The following is a 21,481-nucleotide window of genomic DNA, read 5'->3' on the forward strand; positions in this document are numbered from 1 at the left end:
GGATCATCCTCACATGTATGGGCTTTACATTTAATTACTGCCACCGCTTTGGGCAGTTGGATTGCTTCTAAAAGATGTTTTATGTGTCGGGAATGTGCAACTGGTGTGCCTGCTGCTGTCATAAAATTTCTCAGACGCCATAGAGCCCCAAAATCGTGCACCACCCCGAATGCGTACCTCGAGTCAGTGTAAATGTTAGCAGATTTGCCTGCTGCCAGTTCACACGCTCTAGTTAGTGCTACTAACTCTGCCACCTGGGCTGAGTGAGGAGGACCAAGAGGCTTAGCTTCTATGATGTCTGTGTCATTTACAACAGCATAACCTGTACATAATTCACCTGTGTCTGTTTGTCTATGACAACTCCCATCTGTATAAAAAGTCACATCCACATTCTCTAAAGGTGTGTTATGTATGTCAGGTCTAGCAGTAAAGGTCTGATTCAGATATTCCATACAATCGTGCATATCATTATGTCTGCTGAACTCACCTCCCGCCAGCAACTCGCCTCCTTCCACCCTTTGTACATCATGTTGTACATATGGTAAATACGTTGCTGGATTCAGCGTGCTGCAACGTTTAACAGTGATGTTTGCGGGTGCAATTAGAGCTAGTTCCCATTTGGTAAACCTAGCCGAAGAGACGTGTCTAGTTTGAGCTGAGTTCAACAGAGCAGATACAGCATGGGGAGTGTAGACAATCATATCATGACCCAATACTACGTCCTCACTTTTACTCACCAATAAAGCGGTAGCTGCTACACTTCTCAAACAAGTGGCGAGTGATCTTGCCACAGTGTCCAATTGGGCACTGTAGTATGCTACGGGCCTACTGGCATCACCATGTTTTTGTGTAAGGACACCTGCAGCACAACCATCGGCTTCCGTACAATACAAATCAAAAGGTTTTTCATAATCAGGTATTCCCAATACAGGAGCTTTTGTCAGACTATCCTTAAGATTAAGACAAGCCTGCTCTGTTTCCTCTGTGTGTATGACACGATCGGGCTTTGAGGAAGAGACTAATTCCTGTAAAGGCAAGGCCAAAATAGAAAAACCTGGGATCCACATTCTACAGTATCCACACATTCCCAAGAAGGTACGAATTTGCTGTTGATTCTGCGGCAGTGTCATGTTCTGTATGGCCTGGATTCTATCATTTGTAAGATGTCGTAACCCCTAGGTTAGGCAGTGTCCCAAATATTTTACTCTGGATTGGCTCGGCTGTAGTTTGTCCTTAGCCACCTTGTGTCCTGTATGCGAGAGATGAAGCAACAAAAGTTTAGTATCATTCAAACATGATATAAATGAGTCAGAACATAGCAATAAATCGTCCACATATTGAATTAAAACAGATCCATTGGCAGGTTGAAAAGATTGTAATCGTGCAATGCCTGGGAGAAGATACTGGGGCTGTCTATGAAACCTTGGGTAAACGTGTCCATGTGTGTTGTACACCTCTGTAAATGCGAATAGATACTGACAGTCAGGGTGGAGAGGCACAGAGAAGAAAGCAGAACAGAGGTCAATGACAGTGAAATGAGTTGCATTTGGTGGTATCTGCATCAGGATGACAGCTGGATTTGGCACTACAGGGAATTGGCTCTCTACTACCTTATTAACACCTCTAAGGTCTTGTACCAGCCTATAACCCCTCCCACCACTCTTCTTCACCGGGAAGATGGGACTGTTGGCTACACTAGCTGTACGAACTAAAATTCCCTGTTGCAATAATCGCTCAATTATTGTAAAAACCCCTAATTCTACCTCCTGTTTTAGTGGGTACTGGGGAATTTTTGGAGCTTGCCTACCGCTTTTTAAATTTACCATTACAGGGCTTACGTTTGCCATTAATCCAGTGTCCTGTCCATCCTTAGTCCAAAGAGAATCTGGAATTTGGGACATCATTTCATCTACCTGAGATGGATTTTCATTTAAACTTGTAGAGTGATACATTATCCTTTGGGGAGTGTCCAACATATCCCGCACCTCGTGTGCAACTCTCTCTGGGATATCTAAAAATACACCATCGGGGGTGCAATATATAACACATCCCATCTTACATAACAAGTCTCTACCCAGCAGGTTAGTAGGAATCGCAGCAGCCAGAAGGAAAGAATGCCTGGTATGCAACGGCCCAATTGTAACCTCTGTGGACTTTGTTAAAGGATAATGTTCCACTTTGCCTGTTACACCCATTGTTGGTACTGTCTCGTTGGTCACCTGTAAATTAATGGGAGATTTTATCACTGACCTGGTCGCCCCTGTGTCTACAAGAAAAGGATATTCAGTACCAGCTACATCAACCATCATGACCGGTTCTTCCCTAGTACTTCCCGTTAACCTGACTATCTGTAGACTACAGGTATGACCTGACCCCTAGCGTTGGCTGCCATTCTCCAATAAAGCATTTACGGCCACAATTGGAGTTGGTGCCTGCTGGACATTTGCTGGTCTATGTGCATATCCCTTATGGGGATGTCCAGGTCTTCCCTGATTTGAGGTTCCTACTCTTTTTACTGTACAGTTTCTACTTAAGTGTCCTGTTTGTTTACAATTAAAACATGTTCGTGGATCAGGTGAAGACACGTATTGTTGTGAGGTTTGAGCAGAGGGTAAAGGTGGTGGATATGGGTAAGGATAGGGAGGGTAAGGGTATTGTGGGGGATATGAGGTTTGTGAGTAGTATGGGACCTGTGGTTGTATAGGGTTTGTGGAATAGAGCTGTGTTTGTTGTTGCGTAGGGTTAGTGAAGGCATATAACTGTTCAGGTGTAAGTGTGTGTGCAGATGCGAGTGTGTCTGTTGGCTGTGATGTTACCGTCATTCCCTCCAGAGCTTGTATACTGACAGCCATTAGTTTTTCGCTCTGGGTCTCTCTCTTCTTTGAATTGTTTTTATCATGTTTTATGGCAGATTCTATGAGGGTATCTATTGTTACTCCCCTCCAGCCAGGTTGTGAGGTCTGAACCCGAGTCTTTAAATTCTCTTTCAGACCGTCCATGAGTACCGTGACTATCATTCCCCTGTGGTGAGTGCTATCTTTAATATCTTCTAACCCAGTGTACTGGGTGATAGCCTGCAGAGCCCGGTCGCAATAATCTTCTGCAGATTCACTCTCCTTTTGCTTAATGGTGAAAATTTTGTTCCAGTTAACTACTACCGGAAAATATATACCCAATTGAGTTACAATGCGGGAAATGTTACCTTAGTTTACTTGTTCTTTTAAGGGAACGTCACCATCCAATACACAATCCGTGATAAATTTTGTCACGTCGGTATTGCGTGGTAGACAGGCCCTTAACACCACACGCCAATCTTTATTAGTTGGCTCATGAGAACTACCCAAATTTCTCAAAAATCTTTGACATTTGGCTAGTTCCTTTTTGGGATCGGGGAAATCATTTATGATGGAATTTAGGGCCTGATTCAGAGCCGAACGCTCTGACCAGAGCGCTCGCTCTGAATCAGGGCCCTCCTCCATGAAAATGGAGCGGCCTCCTGGCCGCTCGCATAGCTGTGGGTGACCACCCACAGCTTATGCGAGTGTCCATGATGATGGTCGCGATGGTCTTGACCATCGCGACCATCGGGCTTGCGACGGAGACCCTGCGGTAGGGTCTCGCTGCTGCAAGCCCAGGAGTGATTTTGGCTCTATCAGAGCCAAAATCACTCCCACTGACATCACTAGTGATGTCAGTGGGGCCGGCTTCAGACGGTAGGCGTTCCCATGGGAACGCCTCCGTCTGGCAGGCACGCCCCCGGCACGCCCACCAAAGGGGGCGTACTGTCAATCAACATCGACAGCACGCCCCCTTTGGTGCGAGACCCGAAGCTATGGAGAGTCCGTCGCTCGCCGGGTCTCGCGCATGCGCACCCGGCACGACGGGCTCCCTCCGTCGTGCGCATGCGCAGTGGGGGAACATCGGCCTGCTTGCGAGCGTCCTGCGCTCACGAGTGGGTCTGAATGACCCCCTTAGTTCTGCTCTTGTCCAGGGACAATGCATTACTACTTCCCTCGTGGGCACTACACCGTTCGCATCTGCATTTCCATTCGGAACGGTTATTGTCCGAATGGGATGCAGACCGGTAGCGCTGCTACCTTTGACCTTGTTACCTGGCTGGGGGTTTAATCTGCTGCTGCTACGTATGGTATTAACAACTTCCTCTATGGGTGCAGAGGGTGTTAGCACTTCCCTTGCTGTTACCGATGAAGATGGCGGCACCACTCGTGATTGTGGTGATGCAACATCTATCATTTGCACAGCATGGGAAATGGCAGACATTACAATAGGCTCATCATCCACATCATAAACATTTTATTTATGGTTGCTTAGGAGAGGGTACAAATTGCTTGTTACATTTTTATGGGTATATGTGGTAACTGTACTTGCACCTCCATCCACATAAGGTGGGGGTGGTGAGCGTGAACTGCTGGCAATACTCTCCACAACGCTACCTTACTGCACGTGCGCGCCATTTTGCGGCTCGCCTGTATTGCCATGTAGCGTCGCGGATGTATTCTCAGGCAATGCACTCGCAACGCTAGTTTGCGTCGCTTGCACATTTTTAAGCCACGCATCCCCTTCATACTGCCACAACTTTAAACATTCATAATATTTTACCTTTTTCTCTCGGGAGCGCATCACACTGATGTGATCCCGGACATTATCTAGTACATTTTTATCAAAACTACCAATTCTGGGAAACGGTCTAACACTCTTCATCGTCATTTTAAACCATACATCACAATACCTTATCACATAAGTACCGTACTTAGTATGCATAATACGACGGGCCGATCCAAACGGCGCTTCCATTAGCAGCACATCATTGTCTAACATCTCTATTGTTTGCATGGCCCCCATTCTGAGACAACTCCTATGCTTTTCAATAAAGATTTAAACTGGTGAAAGACAATCAAGATACTTTCACTTACCTGTGGACGATTTAAGTCGGCGGCGCCCACACACCTGGATAAGATTTGAAAAAGGCAACTTCCACACCCGGATAAGATTTAGTAAGGCAACTTCCACACCTATGGAAGTTTATGTCGGCTACTTCCACGCACCTCTCTACAACAAAGACAACATGTACACCTGCTACTGTGTATAGAACGGTAAGCTGCTTACCGAGCGACTAGCACTTAGCCCTTAAAGGTCATACGGTACCTCTAACTGTAGGGAACAAGTTACCCCTACCAATAAATACTCACTGTTACACACTTTTTCCTGCGCAGAAAAATACACATTAACCCAGATATTGATAACAATTGAAAAATGTAAACCTCAACGGCTTTATTTAAACACGTGGCAGCACAACCGGAAGTACGTATACGCTATTGTGCGACCAGTCACATACACAATAATGCGACTACCACACAACCGTATGACAACTTTTTAGCTGCGTACGCAAAAGTGCGTCTTTACTGTGCGCAAAACTGCGACTCAGCCACGTGCTCAATACTGTGGCACCCCTTTAAATGTTAGGTTCTATCAACAAAGGAAAACAAACTTTTTCCTCTCTTGTCCCTGGATTCTAGTCAGCTTCCTTGGCTCACACGAAAACGGATAGCGATCTTTCAGCACAAAGCGGTTGCAGGTAAACCCTGCATGTGGCCACTCCACCCTTTGCTGAGATATCGATAGCCGTATGTGCCGTGTGAGTAGGTAAGTGACTTCACGACGAGCCCCCAACTAAGGATACTGCTTTTGAACCTCTATATACCCCTGCCTATGCCTTCTAATATCCTACCTATAAACCTCTAAGGATGACGCTAATTTGCGTACGCAGTCATACAGTAAATAAAGACTCCAGACCTAGAATCTGTGGTTCCAAAGCACAAAGTATTATTCAAGTAAAAGTACAGCAGTTACACGCTATGATCCTCATATAATCTTATCGCAAAGAGATTATACAGACCCAAGTACAATTATACGCAGCGCTCTCTAGTCCAGATGTTAGGCATCAGCAAGAAACCCCTCGTTAATCAGCATTCAGCACAAAGACTAGGAACCCAGGGTCAGCACACATATTTATACCCCAAAAAAATAAACAACACAATAGAGAAGTTTGTTGCTAATACCATTGGTCCTAAAGGAGAGGGCATATGTTACAAGGCATTTAACAGGTTGATTCAAATAGACACAACCCAGCCTCTAACAACTGGGGGTCTCTGGTTTCCTGCCTCATGCAACATCCTAACATTTTTTCTTTTTTGTTGCTTGAAGTCTCTGCGATCCATAAGTTGAGAATGCATGATGCGATCTCCACACCAATGGTACCGGAATACTGTTGAAAGAGTACGCATCAGAACAATACCAATCATGGCTTACTTATCATGTATAAAACCTTAGTTACCAAATAATCTTTATTTTACAGCATTTATGCTAAATGAACAAACTTAAATCTTATACGTTAAAGCTTATTAAACCTTTTATGTGAATATGTAATGTGTAAGTATGCGGGGTGTGATGTAAAGACGCTAGTTAATTTGGGGCAGATGCATGCGCATGAAGCTAATAAACAGCGTTTTCATACAGGATCTTATGCATTCGCTAATATACGACTAGTTAACAGCGCAATTGTGCGTATTAATGTGTGTATGAGAAATGGTGCACTTAAATCTCACTTAAACTAAGTGAACACCTAGCAGTGTGGAATGCTGAGCCTTATAGTTCCATGACTGGCTCATGCCCCAGCAGCCCCCACCCTTTTCAGGCTCCGAAATACTGGTCTTTGTTCTCCCAGGGCCTGTGTGAATGCAAATTAGCACAGCTACAAGACCCAAACCTCAGATAACACTCTTGGCTTTGAAGGTATTTTATTGTAGGAAGCCTGCTAATGTAAGGTGCTACAAACGAACCTCTTGCTGTATTCAAGCAGGGCCACCTGGGGTAAGAGCAGACGTTATGTCTATGAAGCTTGTCTACACAGGCTAGTTGTCACGTGGCCATTTGCTCTGTTTAGCTAATGCAATCCAATTTTGACATACTGTACAGCCATTTCTGAAATATATATCCTTTAGGGGACTTATAATAATATACACACTTTATCCAGAGCACCCAAACTACGTAAAGTCATGAAATGGGCTTTTGATGAATCGCCGTAACTTATGGCAATGGTCACAGATGCAATCGCATGATGCTAATATTAATATCGCCACATGTAGTAAAGTGTGAGTTTATCTAAAATGGCGCTTAGGCGGCCATTCGCAAAATTCCAGCTTTAACAGTCCACCCTTTGATAGCGAACAACATGCTATCACAATCTGATTTTAAAATATAATTTAGGCTTACATTTATATACTATTTAGTGTTATTATGGGATGGCACAAGGTGGTTCTTAATCCATCAATAATGTGTCTCTGAGTGGAGACATAAAACTACTATTATACGCACACCGCGGATCTTAGCTTAGGCGGCCATTCGCAAAATTCCAGCTTCGACAATGTGGATGCACAGTGCGGCTTACACACATGCACAATGGCAATCTATTGCTCAATCTGCATGATTGCTTACATCTTTAAATCAGGCCCAGTGTCCCTAGCATAAGGAATAGTAGCAAAGTTTAATGCTGTGGGGATGCTTCTCTGCTTCAAGTATTGGAAAACTTGTCAGAAATAGAGCACCAAATGGATGGAACAAGCTGGAGACACATCTTGGAGGAAAACCTTCTGTAGTCTGCAAGAGACCCAGGACTTGGTAAAAGAGTGGCTCTCAAACTCAGTCCTCAGGAACCCAAACAGTTCATGTTTTCAAGGTCACCTTAAAAATGTTGGTAGGTGACCTGGAAAACGTGAACTGTTTGGGGTCCTAAGGAGCGAATTTGAGAACCACTGTGGTAAAAGATTTGTATTCCAGCAGAGCCATAATGTGGAACATACAATAGAAACCACATTAGTGTGTCTGAAATCCCCCAAAACAATGGGATTTCAGACACATTTAAACACCATTCTATTGATCTGATGATCACCAACTGTCATTATCCAGCCTGATGGAGCTCGAGCAACATTCAAAAGCAGAGCTGGTGCATATTGCAGTGATGTGCAAAGCTGGAAAAAACTTACCCAAGTAGACTCAGCTGTAATTGCAGCTAAACCTATGAGGGCCAAATTCAGTGAGAGGTGAAAAGCTGCGATTGGCAATAAGCGCAATGTTTTTGCCTCATTCGCGTGTTTTGAGGTGAAGTTTTCGTTTGCTTACTCAATGCGCGCACCGGCTTTTCGCCCTATTCAATTGTAAAATAGACAAAAACGCATATGGGCGAATGCAGCGAATAGCGGACCTGGAGAAAAGGTCAGTTTTTTGGGGGGAAATCAGTCTGGACTCCCAATAATGCTTAACTCACCCAGGGAATCAATATAGAAGTGTATTATTAGCCATAAGAAAAGTAATTAGGAATCTTATTTTGAGTCAAAGGGCTGTTATATGCATATTTGCATAAGTGTGGAAAAATTATGTTAAGCAATGTCTTTTGGGAAAAATATAGCTGTAGTTAAATTGGGGGTACATGTAAATGGGTACTAGTATATTTTGGGGTTTGTAAAGTGCATAATAATTTTTATTTAAATACACCTGCTGCAGCCTCCTGCAATCCTAAAAACCTGTCCTATCCATAGAGCACCCCAAAATGCCTATCCCAGTACTTTAGCCCAATTTTCAAACACTTATTTTATTTCCACCCCAAAAATGTCATGGCCTTTTTAGGATTTATTTAGAATTCTTTACATATTTTTTGTGTTTGGGGGGGGGGGGGAGGTGACGACCAAAGGGTTCTGAACCAAGTCCCCACTTTTTTTTACTAGAAAATAGGGATTTTGCACTTCTTTTCTCCTGCCTGTTGGTGGAGAAACATTTTCGCCTGTTGTTGCCTATGGAGTTTTTGCCTAGGCGATACTTCGGAAACAGGCGAAAACTTATCGCCGATCACGGCTTTTTGCCTCTAATTGACTACGGGCCCAGGTATTAAAACAACAGGTTAAATACTTGTAATCAATTAGTGTCTGTTTTTACTTTATTTGCGATTAAGAAAAAAATCTGTCTGTTTTTTTAATTTCACATTGCAGCAAATGCTTAATCAGTACAATTGATTTAAAATTGATAGTTCTGCTAAATCTTGAACAAAACAAATAATTTCCCAGTGTGTCTAATTATACAGTTATTTGCTGTTTTTCCAGTGTTTTGCATTCATTGGACACCACTGGTATCCATATCTACATATTTTCTTCTTAAACGGGTACACACTAGATGATATGTCGTCTGATCCAGCGGTGTGCCGGCTATGTCGCTGATGATGCGCTTGTCAGCATGGCCCCCGCCTTCACTCCAACGCTCCCGGAATCGTTTAGTGTGTATGCACCGCCGGGTCCCGTTGTTAGCGAGATCAGGCTGGGTACACATCGTTTAGTGTGTACCCAGCTTTTTATATAAACCATGGTTTCTCAGGAAGGCCATTTTATAATGCTGTATTTTCTATGTAATATTGCAGCTTTTCTAATTTCTCAATGATGCTTTCTATATTGCTGGTTAAAATTAGTTGTGTAACCTTATGTGGGGATAATGTGAGGGTATATATGTTTGAGTTGTTATAATTTGAAAACAAATCCTTTAGATAATTGGAGTTGTCGTGTCAGATATATGTTGCCAGGACAGAGGCTGACACCATGGGGGGTTTTAGCATACTTTATAAGAAATCTTTAGAATTATTGTAAAATAATATTTTGCCTTCTAGTGTACTGTTAGCTTTTCTGCTCAACTGATTTTTAAATGTAAAAATGTCTGTATATAACATTGCACTGTAGCATTACAGTTAATTTTTCCAATAACAGCCAAATAAAGCTTCAAATATAGGTCTAGGTGCAATAACAACTAATGGAAGTCTATTTCTCAGTGTACTCAGTGATGTGATACAGACTCTTTAATGAACAGAGGGAGTTCTGAAGCAGCAGAAGACTGTTTAATCCATGTTATTGTCATTAAAGATTTCCAGATATTACATACGGGATACGTTTAAGATGCCGGCGGTCGCAATCCCAACCGCCGGCATCTAGAATCCTTAATCCTGGCTAGGGTTAAATCCAGACGCATGTCATTTTCCCGACGCCGGCACACCGGCGCCTGGCATCCCGATCGAAAGGATGCCGGGCGCCGCAAGCGGACAGCTGCGGGGGGGGGAGGGTTAGGTTTAGGCCACCCGGGGGGGACAGGGCTAGGCACCCCACCGGGAGGGTTAGGGTTAGCCTAGGGGGAGGGAGGGATAGGGTTAGGCACCCCCCCCCTGGGTCTTAGGGTTAGGCACCCCCCCTGGGATTTAGGTTTAGGCAGCGGGGAAGGGGGGTTAGGGTTAGGCACTTAGAGGGGGGATAAGGGTTAGGCACTTGGGGGGGAGGTTAGGGTTAGGCACCCCTAAGGAGGGTTAGGGGGTTAGAATAGAATAGTTTATACTTACCTTTAGACGATCGGGATGTCCAGCGCTGTCGGTCTTCTGCTGCCGGGCTCACTGTTTTGTCGTGCTGCCGCAGCCGGGATTCGTACTGCCGGTCATGTGGCAGCCGGCATTCCATACCGAATGCGCACAGTGTTATGCAATTACGCAACCTGTGGATTTGCAAGGTGCAGGGAACCTGTTGTGGTTGTCACAGATACTCACTCATTGATCTATGTATAATACTAACTCAGGAACCTTTGTAAAAACTATTGTCCAGTTGTTTGATACACGATTCACAATCTGGGATTTCCTAGTAACTGTTTTTTTTTTGTCAGATCAATGCACAAGGTGGAGTGATTTCAGAAGAAGATTTCAGCAACTACACTGTTTCTGTGGAAAAACCTGTGCAAACTGTCTATCAAGGTAGTTGCAATGTTAAAACCATTTTAAAAAGCATACACTCACATGTGTAAAAGATTTTTTTCTTTTTAAATACAGTAATGACTTTTGGTAATATCAGGATCTCTTCTGAAGACTAGCAGCCCTCCTGGGCTGTTTATATATATATACATATATATATATATATATATATATATATATATATATATAAAATTTACTCAAAGATAAGTAGTTGCCCTGGTGCCTTCCTGAAATGTAATGTATATGTTGTTGTGTAGGAGGCACTGACACCATGAGATATACAGTATATATATATATATATATATATATATATATATATATATATATATAATCCAAACTGACCGGCACTTGAAAAACATATAGTCCAATATTTGCCCAGGTGCCCTCCACACACCATGAAGTGTCACAACCGGCGGCACTCACGGGACTTTGTAGTAATTTAAAATATCCACTGCTTGTCTCAGGACATAGTTTTCCAACGTTTCAGATCATTTTTAATCTTTTATCAAGGATAAAAGGACAATTTTGCCAAGGTAGAAAATATCTTTTTCTGGACCTCAGTCAGAATTAGGAGTACTCCCAGCTAGAAGATTCAATACCATGACTGCATGCAGCTGCAGCCTGTATAAGAAAACGCAGCCTATTAGTTGCATTTGCTGCTCACTCTAAATGTGGCCCATAGTAAGTAGTTATGTAATACTGGGCATACACTATACAATTATCTGTCAGATATCTGTCCAATATGGCTGGTTGAAATGAAAACCTGGTAATGTATGGGCGCAAATGAGATTCTACCAGCTGCTCCAAATCTCATATACAACAACAATTGTACAAATTGGTTAAATATGTTTGATTTAACTAATTTGTCTGCACAAACATTTTTGACTGTTTTCCAGTGTTCATGAGTAAATGGTCACTTATCATTTGCTCCCATATTTTCATTCCAACCAGCCAGATTGGACAGATATCTGACAGGTAATTGTATAGTGTATGCCCAGCATAAGTCATCTAATTTAACCTTGTGAAATATTACTTATCCATGGTCTGTAATAATGTCTTTTGTAATGCAGGTAACTTATAATCATCTGCATTACTAAAGTCACACCTGGAACAGCTAATAAGAGAGAATGAGTTTATCTATCAGATCTTATTGCATATATTATTGCTAGATTTTACTATTTGGGGCGTTTTTATACTTTGATGTTCTTAATGGTAAGCCATTTTTGATTATATATATTAATCTCTGCATATATACTTCGGCTCCATATTTATTAAACAACTAGAATTTATGTGAGGTGTGCCAATAATCTATTTTTATATTTAATTTGCCTGTGTTTATTTCATTCCATTTGAATAACACTGGTATTTAACACTTTCAGGCCTTTGCTTGCTCTCACTTGGATTGGCAGTCCTTTAGTTCACAGCTGCTAACAATTGTTAACCATTTAGGTCTAGCACTGCCAGGGTCCTACAGTAATGTTTTCCATATTGTATATTATGATTATGCTTGCTCAGTTAGTTTACATGTAGGTAGTCAGTAACAGGTTGTGTCTGCTTACATAACTACACGCATTTATAAAAATGTTTATGTAATATATTGCTGTATTGTAATTAGCAAAGACAGAAATATATAGATATTGTATGTACCGTATATACTCGAGTATAATTTTACCACAAAAAACTGGGAAAACGTATTGACTCGAGTATAAGCCTAGGGTGGGAAATGCAGCAGCTACTGGTAGTAATCCCTCCCCTGGTACTGCCCCCAGTAGTAATATTCCCCCCCTGGTAGTGCCCCCATTAGTAATCCCCCCTGGTAGTGCCCCCAGTAGTAATATCACCCCCTGGTAGTGCCCCCAGTAGTAATATCCCCCCTGGTAGTGCCCCCAGTAGTAATCCCCCCCTGGTAGTGCCCCCAGTAGTAATCCCCCCCTGGTAGTGCCCCCAGTAGTAATCCCCCCCTGGTAGTGCCCCCAGTAGTAATCCCCCCCTGGTACTGCCCCCAGTAGTAGCCCCCCCCCGTAGCGAGAGACGTAATAAAAGAAAAACAAACACTTACCTGAAACCCCGCTCCTGGTCCCGACGTTGCTACTGGCTCCTCCGGCCACTTTGCATTATGGGAGAGACGTCATGACATCATGATGTCTCTCCCATTACCCACTGCGGGAGCCGGAACAGACTCTCATCGGCTGCTAATTACAACAAACACACAGCTGCCGTTGCCGGAAGCTGTGTGTTTGGCACTGTGTAGTGCTGACCGAACTCCGTCCAGTCAGCGCTACACATGCGGTGCAGCTGTGTCACAGAGACACAGTCTGCACTGCGGCCCGCATGGTATGCAGCTGAGTGAGGTGCCCTCCGATATGTGGCACCCTACTCAGCTGTGTAACGGGAGAACGGGCCCTGGTCCTGGACCATCACTCGAGTATAAGCTGAGGCTTATACTCGAGTGTATACGGTACTTTATTTCATATTAAGAGCACATGGTTTTATTTGCAATTTAAGAAAAACTGACTATTGGGGGCTACAACTTGTTCTTCATTCTTGGGCCCTTTTACTGTTTCTCCCCTGGGCTCAGCATGAAAATGTAATGTGACTTTATTTGTGCAGGTGCAGCTAGATTTCCATCACAAGCAGGCACATTGGCTCTGCTGAACAAGATGGCAGCTAGATTTCCATCACAAGCAGGCACATTGGCTCTGCTGAACAAGATGGCAGCTAAATTTCCATCACAGGACTGCACATGGGCTTTCTTCTCCCAAAAACCAGGACATGCACAATGAAACCCGTTTTGTCTTTCAGTTCAGCCAAATATGCTTTGGTGCGAATGTGTCAGTCCCCGAGCACACCCTGCTCTATCTATAGGGCCTGTGAAAGAGTTGGTGCACCAGTGCTCCTAATGCAGAAACAATATTTACTTTTGCAGTGTGAGATTATTGTAAGGAGGCAAAAGAGTGGAGAGATGCATTTTTTAAGGGCATTCCATGCTGCACTGAGGGATGCACAGCCATTCCCTCTAACAAAAAGACTAAAATTTGCACCAGCACAGAGCTATTAGTCTTCAGGTTTCACCCTATACTTTGAATAGGATTTGTTTTATGCCTTCTTCAGAGAAATAAGTTCACTCCCAGAAATGTTATAAAAAGCTTTATACACACAGTAGTGTCACTTGTAGTAAAGGCAGCTCCCTCAGACTCAAGACTAATTTAAGCTATACTGTATATGAGGCGTAATCAGTATTTTAAGAAAAAATTAAAATATTTATTTTAATGAAAGGGATGATGTGAGTTTGAACTTTGATGTGATAATTACACTACTGTACAGTGCATCTCTTGATATTTTACCTCCTTAATGCACACTGCAGGGGACATCTAGATTTTAGAGGGTTAGGGATGGGAGACATGCACCTTTGAAAAGGCTCACTGCACTGTTCAGTCATAGTGGTACAAAACCAAAGCTTTTACGTTGCGTATAGACTATGCTACTATATTCATCCAGTGGCAAGGACATAGTGGATGAATGGATAGTGCTGTGCCAACATCTAGCATTGGACATTTTTCTTTGAAGAGAATTATAATGTGTTGTCTTGTTTTATAGGTCATCTTGTGTTTGCCCCACCTGCCCCACATTCTGGCCCTGCCCTCATAACTGCTCTCAATATACTGGAAGGGGCTAATCTCACCAAGCACACGTCTCGCTCTAGTGCCCTGCATTGGATAGCAGAGGTGAGTTTGAGGCTTACCAGTTCCTGTAATGTGTGATATGAAGTAGTTAATTGGACTAACATTGATAACTAAGAACTAATATTGATGTGCTCTGTTATGGATTCTCAAACCTTTCTTAATGAAAAGTCTGTCATCTTCATAAGTAACTGAAGGTTATTTGCAGTATCTTCATCTCCCAACAGAAGACTATGACTACAGATGTCTATTATAGCAATCTCATAAGTATTAAAATGTAGAGTTGCACCCCCAGACCAAACGTTTCCTACGTTAAATTACGTAAAATTATTAATTTAAGCAAAGTGTGCTTACATGTCACCCTTAGGTTCAGTTATGTTGAGGTGGACAGGGTTGTCCTTCTCTTTGTCCACATATTTTATGATTGCCAACCATCAGCACTGGTTTTGCCTATCACATTGACTATACATAATTTTATCTTGTCCTGGACAACCAACATGTGGCACCTGTGCAAGTCCCACATGGCACCCAGTTTGGGGACCTTGCCTTACAGGTGCTTTAGAGAGTGCTGGGAGTTGCAGAGTGATAATATTGGGTGGTGAGGTTACTGCCATGTACATTGCAACTCTGGTTACACAAAGGGCACTAACTGCTCACTGTGAAGTATAGTTTCAGTACAGAAGTTATCATATAAAATACAGTTACCACAGCTGCGAAAAGGGGCTCCACTGGCACAAATCCCTGCAGTGTTGTGAAATGTGTCTCATATTGCAGACTATTGCAGACCAAGCCTCATCCGCTCTTTTTACACCATAGCTTTAGGTGGAACGGGATGTAAGTTTGAGTTCATGCCTTTATTTGTGGCGGTGCTGAGAAAGTGCCGGGGATCGCTGTAAGGTCACCAAGGCCATCAGCACTTTGTGACAAACTTCCCCATTGTACAGGTGCCGTAACTAGCCTTTTTGGTGTCCTGACCAGGGAGAGCATTGGCGCCCCCCCCCTCCTCCCATTTTTTAAATAGGGACATAAGATAGTGCACCTGAGAAAGGGCCATGGCCTCATGGGGAAGGACCAGGGAGGAGATAGGGGAGGCCAAGAGATGCTGGGGATAAAAGAAGAGGAAGCTACAAGTGAGAATGATAATAAACAGGAAAATTGACAGGGCCAAACAGCGCCCCCTGCCCTGCGGTGCCCTGTGCCATGGCACTGATCGCACTACCCTAGTTACGGCCCTGTACAGGTGGAGACCACTGTAATCTCTACATGACTTGATGAATGTCGCCTCCTTGGCAGTACTTCCATGTAAATTTGAATTTCTACAAAACAGTATAATTTGTTTGTTTGTTTTCCTGGTAATAATGCACTATTATATATCTACAGTATTTTTATGTACCAATATTACTTGTTTTTGAAGTACAGTTTAAGCACCTTTGAGGAATTGTAACTTGGTTATCTCAGAATAAAATAAGAATATATTGATGTGAGAAGATCTAACATTTTATGAAAGAATGTAGAGAAACACAGATTTTCTTACTTCTAATAGTTGTAAGACTCTAGGTAAATGCAATAGATTGCAAGCTGCAGGAAATGTAATAGACTGCGAGCTGCAGGTAGCCACGAGGTTTGAAATAGCAGCTTGTAGGTATTACACTATGGGGCATATACAATTGGGCGTGAGGTTTAGCGAGTTAAAAACCTTGCGCACCTTGCGGCCAATTCCAGAATACCGCGGGTATGCACACTCCCGCTACCCGCGGTATTCAATTAAAAAAATAGTGGTCGCTGGGTTTTCAGCTCTGAAAATCCTGTGCTGCATAAAATGAAAAGAGGGGGCTGCTGGGAGTCCCAGGGGATGATGGGAGGAGCAAGGGCTGCTGAAAGATGTAGTTCTCCCAGCGCTCATTCCGGGGGGGCCACACACACCGCACCGGGGGTCACACACACTCATGCACACACACACTCACTCATACACACTTACATACACCACACACACTGACATACTCACCCTGCTGCTGAAGAGCCGGCCCCTGATGCTGGATGCAGAAGACAGCGCTGAGGAAGGTGAGTAATTAAGGACTAATTAAGCTAATTGGATACTTCCAATTGCTTAATTAGTCCTCGGGGGGGGGGGGGGGGGGTGCCACGGGGGTGTCAGAGCAAATCCCGGTGATTTTTCCTTAAATTATCGATTGTAGGAAAAGTCACGCTTCCTCAGGAGGTGCGTGAAAAAAAACCTCCCGGTGTGTTTTTAAAAAACCACGCACCTAATAGAATAGCAAATAGCCCGCAACTGCAGGAAAAACCTCGCAGGTGCTGTTTTTTTTGCTATTCTCGCACACAATTGAATATGCCCCTATATGTCAGTAAGCAACACCACAGTGATCCATTATCTCTGTTTAATCATTTATTTTTTGTTTGTTTTTACTGCAGACTCTAAAAATAGCTCTTGGTTGTGCCAGCAAATTAGGGGATCCCTCTTTTGACCAAACAGTGGCTGGTTACGTAGCAGAGATACTGAGGTGAATACAGCCAAGCAGAGTTCCATACTTCACTCACCCTGTAACACAACATAACTTTTTGAAGGAATCTGTGAAGTCAACTCTCCATTCTCTTCCATTTCCGTCACCGGGGCTCATTTACTAACCATAATAATGCTGAGGTGCTTCTTTTCTGGTGGTCAGGTGCCTGTTTATGTGAGGAGTTGTTGTGAAGACATGAATGTTCCTGAAGTTCACTAAAATGCTGTTCCTGCACATAAATTAATGCTTAGTTTTGTTGGACAAGAATCTAATAAATGGCATGGTACGAAGGTGCATATTTATGATTACGGTGACATTAATCAGACCTCAGGCACCTCTTGCAGTTGAATGCCTTTCATGTTATCATTAATTGAAAAAATATGAGATATGGTAAGAACTTACCCTTGTTATCTCTATTTCTACGAAGTCCATAGGGTTCCACAGGATACCTTGGGGGTATAGGTGTGACGTCAGTCGCAGGGCAGCAAAGAGTTAAGCTTTCAGCCTCCCAGGATGCACTAGGTCCCCCTCCTATATCCCGCCCCCGGGCCAAGGCACCTCAGTTAGTTACCAAGCCATAGGCCGGAGGAGGAGAAGGAAGAGAGAGAACAAAGATCTGGACACATACAAGAATCACATTCTCACCAGAGGGAGACGGAAAACCGGTGACCAGAGCAAAGCCCATCTGCAGAACAGGTGCGACAGGGCGGGAGTCCTGTGGAACCCTATGGACTTCATAGAAATAGAGATAACAAGGGTAAGTTCTTACCATATCTCATATTTTCTACTTCAGGGTCCATAGGGTATCCACAGGATACCTTGGGGATGTCCCAAAGCAGTATCCTTTAAGGGTGGGGACGCTCCTGTGCAGAAATGAGAATCCGCCGCCCGAAGGAAGCATCCTGAGAGGCGAAGGTGTCAAACCTGTAATACCTCACGAAGGTATGGACAGAAGACCACGTAGCAGCCTTGCAGATCTGAACTGCCGAGGCACCACGTCGAGCTGCCCACGAAGGACCCACAGACCTAGTGGAATGAGCCTTCAGAGAAGGAGGGACCGGTAGGCCTTCATGAAGATAAGCTTCAGAAATAGCCATACGGATCCAGGCTGCCAAAGTTTGCTTTGAAGCAGGCCAACCCTTTTTACGGAAGCCATAGAGGACAAACAAAGCGTCCGACTTCCTAAACGAAGAAGTGCGGTCAACATAAGTCCTTAAGAACCGCACAACATCCAAAGAGGCCTCACCCACGGAAAGACCCGGTGAGTTAAAGGCCGGTACAACTATTTCCTCGTTAACATGAAACTGGGAAACAACTTTGGGAAGAAACTCGGGCCGAGTGCGGAGCACTGCCCTGTTCCCATGAAAAACCAAGAAAGGGGGTCTACAAGAAAGAGCCCCTAACTCAGAAACACGTCTGGCCGAAGCAATGGCCAGAAGGAAAACAGTCTTAGCTGTTAGCCATTTAATATCCACTGAGCCCAGTGGTTCAAATGGCGGTCCTTGGAGAGCCCTCAGGACCACAGCCAAATCCCAAGGCACCACAGGTGGAACAAAGGGCGGCTGAATACGGAGAACACCTTGCATAAAGGTGCGCACATCTGGGATTGTAGCAATCCTACGGTGAAACCAGACAGATAGGGCCGAAACCTGTACCTTCAAAGAAGCAAGGCGAAGCCCATGATCTAGTCCCTCTTGCAGGAAGGCGAGAATCCGAGACAGACGAAACTCCCGCGGTGCATAACCTCTCGGTCGACACCACTGGAAGAACGTATGCCACACGCGATGGTATATCCTCGCGGAAGACGGTTTCCAAGCTTGTAACATGGTACGCACCACAGAGCTGGAAAACCCCCGGGACCTCAGCATGGCCGTCTCAACAGCCACGCCGGCAAAGACAGCCGAGTCAGGTCCGGGTGAAGACAAGGACCCTGAGACAGAAGGTCCGGTCGTAGCGGCAACCGCAGAGGACTGTCCACGGACAGACCCTGAAGGTCTGAGAACCAGTGCCGTCTGGGCCACGCGGGAGCTATCAACAGGAGCGTCCCTCCTTCCTGTTTGAATTTCCAGATTACCCGTGGAAGAAGGGAGACCGGAGGGAACAGGTATGCGAACCGGAACGTCCACCGGACGGACAGAGCATCCACCAGAGACGCCCCTTCGTCTCTTGTGCGAGACCCGTACACCGGCAACTTGTTGTTGTGCTGGGACGCCATGAGGTCGATTTCTGGAAGACCCCACCTGTCCACCAGTAGTTGAAAAACGTCCGGGTGCAGGGACCTTTCCCCTGGATGAACGTCCTGGCGACTTAGAAAGTCCGCCTCCCAATTTAGCACTCCCGGGATGAAGACCGCTGATATGGCCGGAAGATTGCGCTCCGCCCAAACCAGGATCCGAGAGACCTCTACGAGAGCCGCCCGACTGCGAGTTCCTCCTTGCCTGTTTATGTAGGCCACGGTGGTAGCGTTGTCCGACTGGACCTGCACCGGGTGACCCTGGAGAAACCGCTGTGCCTGCAGGAGAGCATTGAAGACCGCACGGAGTTAAAAGATATTTATTGGAAGCTCCGCTTCTGTCGGCGTCCACCTGCCCTGGAACAAGTGTGGACCCGAAACTGCTCCCCAGCCCCGAAGACTGGCGTCCGTTGTCAACAGGACCCAATTTGGAACCCAGAACGGACGTCCCTTGTTGAGGTGGGTCGTCTTTAACCACCAGGCAAGGGACAGGCGAACCTCCGGGGTGAGCACAATCGTCTGGAACTTCAGAGACTGAGGCAGCCCGTTCCACTTGGACAGGATCAGGTGCTGCAGAGGTCTGGAGTGAAACTGGGCGTATTCCACAATGTCGAACACCGACACCATGGAGCCCAGTAACCTCATCGCCGAGTGTAAGGACACCCGGCGGCTGTGCAGACAACTGCGCACCCTTGACTGTAAAGCAGAGATCTTGTCCTCCGTCACGAAGATCCTTTGCTGTCCCGAGTCCAATAAGGCTCCAAGATGCAGAATCCTCCGAGACGGGATTAGAGTGGACTTCTGCCAGTTGATTAGCCAGCCGTGCCGTTGCAGCAGTGCAATGGTCAGGTCCAAGTGGTGTAACAGGAGCTCTGGAGATCCTGCCACCAATAACAGGTCGTCCAAGTACGGCAACATGCGGACTCCTTGCAGCCGCAGAGAAGCCGCCATGACCGCCATCACCTTGGTGAAAACACGTGGTGCTGTCGCCAGGCCAAAAGGTAACGCCCGAAACTGGAAGTGGTCGCTGCGGATTGCAAACCGAAGGAACTCTTGATGGCGCAAAAGAATAGGGACATGCCGGTAAGCGTCCTGTATGTCCAATGACACCATGTAGTCCTCAGGTTCCAGCGCCAGAATGATGGACCGTAGGGTCTCCATCCGAAACTTCGGGACCCGCAAAGACTTGTTGAGTGCTTTGAGGTTGAGAATCGGACGATATGACCCATTGGGTTTCTGTACCAAAAATAGATTTGAATAGAAACCCTGGCCCCTCTGGGAGAATGGAACAGGCACTATAACTCCAGCCTGGAGCATAGTGTGCAATACCTTCCGCAGCTCCGTAGCCTTGTTCCGGTCTGATGGTAGACCCGTGGTGAAGAATCGAGCCGGGGGTCTGTGCCGGAAGGAGAGGGCGTACCCGTGGGAGACCACCTCCAGAACCCAAGTGTCTGTCGTAGTGAACGACCAACACCGGGAGAACTGCAGCAGGCGGCCTCCCACCCTGGGATCCCCCAAGGGGAGACCCGGACCGTCAGGCCGCAGGCTTGTCATCTGGCTTGGGGGCCGGACGTCTGGTACTCCATGCCTGTTTCCGGGGCTTGACCGATTTCTTAGGGCCAGCCTGTCGAGGAAACGACTGTGGTTTGGGCCTGCCCTGGGCCCTAGATGACCGAAAGGACCATGGTCCAGAACCAGAAGGAGCAGCGGCCGACGGGAGACAAGCAGATTTGGCTGCCGCCAGCGTGGCCACAATCTTATCCAGATCCGGACCGAAGAGAACTTCTCCGGTAAACGGCAACGCTTCCAGACCTTTCTTGGAATCTGCGTCCGCCTTCCAGGATCGCAGCCACAAGGTGCGACGAGCAGCTGCCGCTGCTGAAGAAATTCTAGACACCAGAGTACTAATGTCTAGAGCCGCCTCGTTGATGTAGGTGGCCGAATCATGGAGATTGCCAATCAACTCCGCCTGTTCGGCCGGACAGTCGGATTCAAAAGAAGCCTCTAATGAATCCGCCCAGCGCTCCATCGCTCTGGCAACCCAGCAAATGGCCATAGCCGGCCGTGCTGCCCCCCCTGCAAGGGAATAAGCGGACTTCAGGCAGATTTCTACCTTGCGGTCCGTAGCATCCTTAAGGGAGGACATGGATGGCATCGGCAATGTGGCACCACGGACAAGACGGGTCACGTGAGAATCCACCTGTGG

At 45.5% G+C, this 21,481-nt stretch overlaps 1 protein-coding gene across 1 annotated transcript in view; it reads left to right on the forward strand.

Moving 5' to 3' along the window:
• GGT7 (gamma-glutamyltransferase 7) overlaps positions 1-21,481 on the forward strand; it is a 74,314-nt gene that overhangs the window by 36,430 nt on the left and 16,403 nt on the right. Inside the window, exons 8-10 of the mRNA XM_088480632.1 lie at positions 10,759-10,846; positions 14,441-14,568; positions 16,954-17,042. Of these exons, the coding sequence (XP_088336758.1) occupies positions 10,759-10,846; positions 14,441-14,568; positions 16,954-17,042 (305 nt within the window). The remainder of the gene's footprint in view (positions 1-10,758; positions 10,847-14,440; positions 14,569-16,953; positions 17,043-21,481) is intronic.

This window comes from Taudactylus pleione, unplaced genomic scaffold, assembly GCF_031769625.1.
Source record: "Taudactylus pleione unplaced genomic scaffold, aTauple2 ptg000256l, whole genome shotgun sequence".
NCBI classification, from domain to species: domain Eukaryota; kingdom Metazoa; phylum Chordata; class Amphibia; order Anura; family Myobatrachidae; genus Taudactylus; species Taudactylus pleione.